At 41.5% G+C, this 7,240-nt stretch overlaps 1 protein-coding gene across 1 annotated transcript; it reads right to left on the reverse strand.

Moving 5' to 3' along the window:
* Positions 1–905: 905 nt before the first annotated feature.
* mat1a (methionine adenosyltransferase 1A) lies at positions 906–6,287 on the reverse strand. The gene is made up of 10 exons (XM_020603280.1): positions 5,981–6,287; positions 4,220–4,297; positions 3,346–3,468; positions 3,142–3,254; positions 2,589–2,732; positions 2,224–2,349; positions 2,035–2,127; positions 1,756–1,938; positions 1,499–1,632; positions 906–1,135 (listed from the first exon to the last, which is right to left on the reverse strand). Exons 1-10 carry the CDS (start codon positions 6,045–6,047, stop codon positions 1,033–1,035), a joined length of 1,164 nt encoding a protein of 387 aa, XP_020458936.1. The 5' UTR covers positions 6,048–6,287; the 3' UTR covers positions 906–1,032.
* Between the last annotated feature and the right edge of the window lie 953 nt (positions 6,288–7,240).

The following is a 7,240-nucleotide window of genomic DNA, read 5'->3' on the forward strand; positions in this document are numbered from 1 at the left end:
GCCGTGAAGGACTGAAATCCTGCTGTGCCCGCAAGGTCCCCCTGCTCAAGAAAGCACATCTACAGGCCCGTTTGAAGTTTGCCACTGAACATCTGACTGATTCAGAGGAAGACTAGGTGAAATTGTTGTGGTCAGATGAGACCAAAATCGAGCTCTTTGGCATCAACTCAACTCGCTGTGTTTGGAGGAGGAGGAATGCTGCCTATGACTCCAAAAACACCATCCCCACCGTCAAATATGGAGGTGGAAACATTATGCTTTGGGGGTGTTTTTCTGCCAAGGGGACAGGACAATTGCATCGCATCAAAGGGAGGATGGATGGGGCCATGTACCGTCAAATCTTGGGTGAGAACCTCCTTCCCTCAGTCAGTGCATTGAAAATGGGTTGTGGTTGGATATTCCAGCATGACAATGATCCAAAACACATGGCCAAGGCAACAAAGGATTGGCTCAAGAAGAAGCATATTAAGGTCATGGAGTGGCCTAGTCAGTCTCCAGACCTTAATCCCATAGAAAATCTGTGGAGGGAGCTGAAGGTTCAAATTGCCAAACATCAGCCACGAAACATTAATGACTTGGAGAGGATCTGCAAAGAGGAGTGGGTCAAAACCCCCCCTGACTGAGATGTGTGCAAACCTTGTGGCCAACTAACGTCTGACCTCTGTGATTGCCAACAAAGGTTTTGTCACCAAGTACTAAAGCACGTTTTGCAAAGGGATCAAATACTTATTTCATTCATGAAAATGCAAATTACTTTATAACTTTTTTTGTAATGCATTTTTCTGGATTTTTTTTGTTATTGTTGTGTCTCTCAGTGTTCACATAAACCTACCATTGACATTGTAAACTGATCATTTCTTTGTTAGTGGGCAAACTTACAAAATCAGCTGGGGTTCAAATAATTTTTTCCCTGACTGTAACTGTCTCCTTTAAAGCTGACCTATCCCTAAATTTGGCCTTAGCTGTTCTTGTTAAAAATGGCATCTTGTTCAGCTTCCAGGGTCAATCAGGCAGCAGAAGCAAATGGAGTATTTAGAAGATAAGCTTTTTGGGCACCTCCCAAGGAAACTCTGGTCGACCAAAGTGGCCGTAAGCGGCGGTCTGCTGGTAGATCGGTCTCTTCAACTTCAGTTCCCTAGGGGAGGATACAGGAGCAATGCAACATCAGAGATGAGAAAGGGCATCACAGGATAATACCAGTGATTTAAAAAATGTTTTTATTTATGTTGTCCCTCCCTAGGTTTCCTTTTAATTTCTGATTGATTTCTCATTTACAGACCGAATAATTCTCGTACAAAGTGTAAAAAATGTAAACTTCGAAACTGAAAATTCATCAGAAAATGTAAATCTTTAAATATTGTTGTTACACTGTTATAGCGGTTTATTTTCAAAATATGCTATAATCACTCAAAAAAAAAATTATACACACAGTGGCTTTAAATGAAGCAGGTTTGTCTTGATGCTAAAATACCTATAGTAGGTCATATTCATGAGATACCTGACAATGACTCCTGGCCGCAAATCAAAGTTCTTCTTGACAATTTGGAGCAGCTCTGACTCTGTCTTCTGGGAGGAACCGTAGGTGAACACAGAGATGGACAGAGGCTGGGCCAATCCAATAGCATAACACACCTGTAACACACACAGACAGTAAGACTGAAATTTTTTATATTGATGCTTCAACCACTGATCACTGACTGATAGTTTTTTCTTTTGCATGTTAGTATGGAGGAATGAATGAAGCCATTCACTCACCTGAACCAGAACTCTTCTGCATAGTTTGGCTTTGACCAGAGACTTGGCCACCCAGCGAGCAGCATAGGCGGCGGAGCGGTCCACCTTTGAGAAGTCTTTGCCGGAGAAAGCTCCACCACCATGAGCTCCCCAACCTCCATATGTGTCTACAATGATCTTCCTGCCTGTCACACCAGCATCACCCTGGTGAGCCAAAATATGAGTCAGTGAGAAAGTCAGAAAATCTGTGGCTAACAGTGTGTTTCTAGATGAAATAAGCAATTCATGTGTGATGATCACCTGAGGTCCTCCAATGACAAAGCGACCGCTGGGCTGGAGGTGGTAGACGGTTTTGTCGTCCAGATATTTAGCAGGAACCACAGCGTCGATCACCTGATAGAATCATTAACATTAAAACTGAAGCTATGGCTTAATGCTCTAAGCAAAACATTAGTTGGAGCACAGCTGGTTCTGTTTATGAGGCTCTACCTTTTCCTTGAGGACCTGCTTTTGTTCCTCTAGAGAGATGTAGTCATCATGCTGAACAGAGATTACAATAGTGTGAACTCTCCTGGGGATCACAGCTCCATCCCTCTGGTCATAATGCACCGTCACCTGTGGGACAGAGAAGACATTAAACATTGGTACACAGTGTTGGAATTAAAACAGAACTGTGCCATGTTGACTGGCACGGCTGTGAGCTCGTGTTAACTCTCTTCAGTTAACAGTAAGGATGAGTGTAATACTGCTCAGTTAATTTAGAAATACTTATTTGGTTTTTTTAAAAATACTTTCAGAAGCCACTGCACCGGTGTTGCTTCTGTTTATGTATTGTAATACAATACTAACATCACCTGTGTTTTCGAGTCAGGACGCAGCCAGCGGACGGTGCCGTTGCGTCTGAGTTCAGCCATCTTTGAGTTGAGTTTGTGGGCTAAGACGATGGTGAGGGGCATGCACTCCTCTGTCTCATCTGTGGCGTAGCCGAACATCAGACCCTGCAGAGGTCGGAAGACAAACAGAAAGATGCAAACTGTGCAGTATAACAACACAGATCATCAGTAGCAGTTGAAAATATGTAGTAATGTTTCAAAACACTGATATTCCCTCCACTAAACTGGCCAGTGGTGGGTCAGCTAGAGCTAGTGATATTGACATATTGATCCATTATATCATAAATAATAATAAAAAATCTGAGATAAATCTAACAAAAAATATAAATTTGTGTAGCAAAACTTTGTTTTTCTCTTTCTAATTCCTCCTTAATCATCTCACTACCCTCAGATGTGTCTGGTGATCCAAAGCCGCTGAAGTGAACTACCAGTTGAATTACAGAATGAAACAAACAACAAATGCATGAAACAGAACTGAATTAACACTGAAGTACAGAGCAACACATTTTCCTACCTGGTCTCCAGCTCCGATGTCCTCCTCCGATCTATCAATGTGGACCCCCTGAGCAATGTCAGGACTCTGCTGCTCCAGAGCCACCAACACATTACATGTCTTATAGTCGAAACCTACGGAGGAGGAGGAAATGAATGAGTGAAAAGTTGACAAAACAGAGCAATGTCTTGTCTAATTTAATTGTTTTCAAAGCTATTCTCTCACCTTTGTCAGAGGTGTCATAGCCGATATGTTTGATGGTGTCCCTCACCACCTTCTGGTAGTCTATGTTGGCCCGAGATGTGATCTCTCCACAGAGCAACACCATGCCAGTCTTACACACCGTCTCTGTCCATATAGTCAACAAAAGGCATGTGCAGTGATTTTAAATATAAAATTTGAAAACTTAGAGACAGTCATTGAAACAACAGGCCTGCTTTGTCTGCACAGATTGGGGTATATTTGAGGCTGCATCTACAGATGAACTCACTGACACTGTGACATCATACATCAGCTTTTGTGAGGACATGTTGTGTGTGCCCACCAAGACCTTCTACACATACAGCAACAATAAGCCCTGGTTCACAGTAAGACTCAAGTAGCTTCACCATGCCACAGAAGAGGCTTACAGTAGTGGGGACAGGATCCTGTACAGGCAGGCATTGGCAAAGGAGATCAGAGTAGCAAAGAGGAGCTACTCTGAAAAGCTGGAAAACCAGTTTTCAGCCAGCGACCCTTCATCTGTGTGGAGAAACATCCACTGGCTACAGGATGGTCTTCCCCTTGCTGTGGAAGCTGATTCTGATCCTATTGACAGGCCTGACTGAGTTACCCCGGTCATCTTGTGACATGTAGAGGTAAATACTGAGATGAACAAACAATCTCAACAATGCCAATGACTTAAAATTCAGGTGCGATTCAGGCCAGTGGGTCAGTTTTCCCAAAACTGACCACGTGTTGCCCTTTGTTTTACTTAGAAGCAGTTACAGCAATGACTCTTTAAGCCGCAAATGCAATGAAACTAATCAAAAACTCTGTATGTTTGTGAGTGTGTCCAAGTTCCAGAAACCTGACATGAACTGAACTCAAGTTTACTCACCACAGGCCACTTTGGCATCTGGGTCCTGCTTCAGATGAGCATCTAGAACAGCATCACTGATCTGGTCACAAATCTTATCTGTTGAGAGACGACAAGCAAAAAGCCCAGATTCAAATTTGAATTTATAATTGCTCTTAGATTTCTAGGCCAGTTTATTTGAGATATACAGTATGAGCTTCTGTTGCAGAATTCCCAGTAACAAAACTATATATTGTAGCACTATAACTGTAGATTAACAATAGAAGATGTTAGCATGGGAAACAGGTTGGCAGATATTTTCCAGAAAGGTTATACACAAATATTTCAAACAGTGTTGGATCTTAGTAGTTTTTGCTGGAATTGTGTGCAGCAGCGGCAGGACAATGCCTTACAACCCACTCCATTCACCACTCTCTGTCATCCTACTGTAGCAATGCAACACACCTGTTACATCAGAAACATCTGATTGCATTGATTCTGTAGTACATGGAGCCTCTCAAAATACAAATTTGGTTTGCAGCTGTAGAACCACATATATTGTGACAGATCTCACTATCTGTGGGAACAGGCCAGACTTCGAGGTGTGTTATCACATCAAAAGGTGTGTGCTGCAGCTTCCTGTCAAGGCCGCCCACCTCTGTGAATGTACAAACTACTCAAGGAAAGTCTTAACTCTAAGAATTGTACCACTTGAATTTGGCTTCATATTGCTGCACTGTTATTTAATGTCAAACAAATACAAGATCCAACATCAAGGTTTTCTTTAACGTTTCACTTTACAGTGAGGCTGTAAGAAGATAAATATACCAACACAGTGACATATGAGTTTATCTGGACTGGTAGTTTTGCCTACTGCTAGTATAATAAATCACATACAGCAATGAACAAATGAGAATCAGCCATCTGCAACATGGACATGTTGATTCAAAAGATGGTTTGGATGTAATTTTTGGATTTACATGAGCTTTTTACAATTAGAATTGCTATGCGTGTTCATTTTCTCTCATCATTTCTTTTTCATAGTAACTAGTTCTTTCACCTTTGCATGTTTCTTCATCTTTGTTAATGTCCTTTCTGAAGACATGTACTTATATACTGTATCATAGCTTTTCTTTAAAAATCAATAAGAACTTTAATGCAAATCAGTAATGACAAAGCCAAGTTGAATTTCTCTAGCGCTGGGCTTTACATAATATTGTGGGCTTGCAGTTGTAACATATTTGTCAGTGAAGCTGCATTACTGGTTGACTGCTGTGTTTACTTATTATTGATTTAGCACAGGGGACTTTGTTACATATTTGTGAAAGGATTACAAGACATTGGCAAGGGCTGAGGCTAGAATATAGTACATTTGAACTTTTATCATTAGGTGTTGAGTTAGACGAGCTTTCTCAGAAATGTACAGAACATAGAAACTGTGATAGGCCATTTAAATGATCTGCGACACAAGGCTGTTGTGAAGCAGAAACATCTGATTTGACATGTCCTTCTGTGACTCAGAACCAGCATGTCAGCATGCAACCTGACACCAGCCTATCACAGAAGACATTTCATAAAAGAGAATGAGAGTGAAGGGCAGTACACACATGTTGCTGTGAATGGAATACCAGCAATGCTGGGAGAGTAAATACACAGCAGTTTTGAGTTATTTTGGACCTGTAGTTCAACTTGCACTGAATAGATTTGACATGTTATGAAATACCTCAGATTAAATTGAATACATTTCATTTTTAGTTTGACCTAATGTTCACACACAGGTGCTAAAACTAACTAAGGACTCACCTGGGTGTCCCTCTCCTACGGACTCTGACGTGAACATGAAAGAGCCATCTTCTAGCAGACCACTCATTTTTTCTCAGGGGCCAGGTACTCGGTGAGACCCAGTACGCTCAGGGAGAAAAGGTGGCCTAGTTCCCACGAACAAGCAGTCCAGAGAGATCTCAAGGGGTTTTATATCCCCGCTGGTTTTCTTTAACAGAGAAATAAAGGAGTAGAGGCAAACAGCCCTACAGCCAATACAAAGTCGATCCTACAACACTCCACGTCTGGGTCCACATGGCCCAATATATATGGCTAAGAGAACACACACTCACACACAGTCTCTCTCTCTCTCTCTCTCTTTCTCTCTCTCTCTCACTCTCTCATATACACACTGTCATCTTTCCACCAGTTCAGAGGACATTACACTGACTTACATTCATTTCAGGGGGACTTATCCTAACCATAACCTCAGCCTAAAGTACTGTAATGTGATGATGTAACGATTTACATTTGGGGACTTGCTTTTTGTCCCAATAAGGATGTCGAGTCCCCAAAATGTGACCATGTAAACAGATTTATGTCCCCACAGCATGAGTAATACTAGCCCACACACACACACAGGTCATGTGAACTCATGGATCCCGGGGACAGTCCATTCTGGGGGGGAGTGGATGATGGGAAGGCTTTTCAGCTTGTGGGACGTCCTTATTAACCCTTTGTGTACAGCCTGGCATTTAAAGTCATCACCTCTGCTTCAACAGCTTTGGGTTAGGGTGTGATGGTTTTTGTGTGGTAGCAGGAACATATTAAAGAGGGTACAGCTGGTGGGACAGCTCTGTCTGCTGGAACCGGGCCAGAATGGGGCAACCTTTGATTTGATTTGATTTATTTATTTTTTCAAACATGTAACAACAGTCAGTATGTAATCACACGTAATTCCAGACATATCCACAAAAATATTTTCAATTTGCTTATACCTAGTACATGCTTGAACAGAGTAGGAAGAAGTTAGACTTATCTAGTCCTACCCCATGACATCATCTTATCACCAGGTAATAAATTGTTCCTGGCTTTATACATAAACACAGCAGTCTTATATCCCACTAAATCAAAAAATTTTAACAATTTAGACTGTATGAAAGCTCCATTGGTGTGATCCCTATACCCCATCTTATGCACAATTCTTATCACTCTTTTTTGTAATATATACAATGGTTGAAGTGAGCTTTTGTATGTATTTCCCCAGTTTTCAACGCCATACTCTAAGTATGGTAAAATCAA

Source organism: Monopterus albus, unplaced genomic scaffold (genome assembly GCF_001952655.1).
Source record: "Monopterus albus unplaced genomic scaffold, M_albus_1.0 scaffold60.1, whole genome shotgun sequence".
NCBI lineage: Eukaryota > Metazoa > Chordata > Actinopteri > Synbranchiformes > Synbranchidae > Monopterus > Monopterus albus.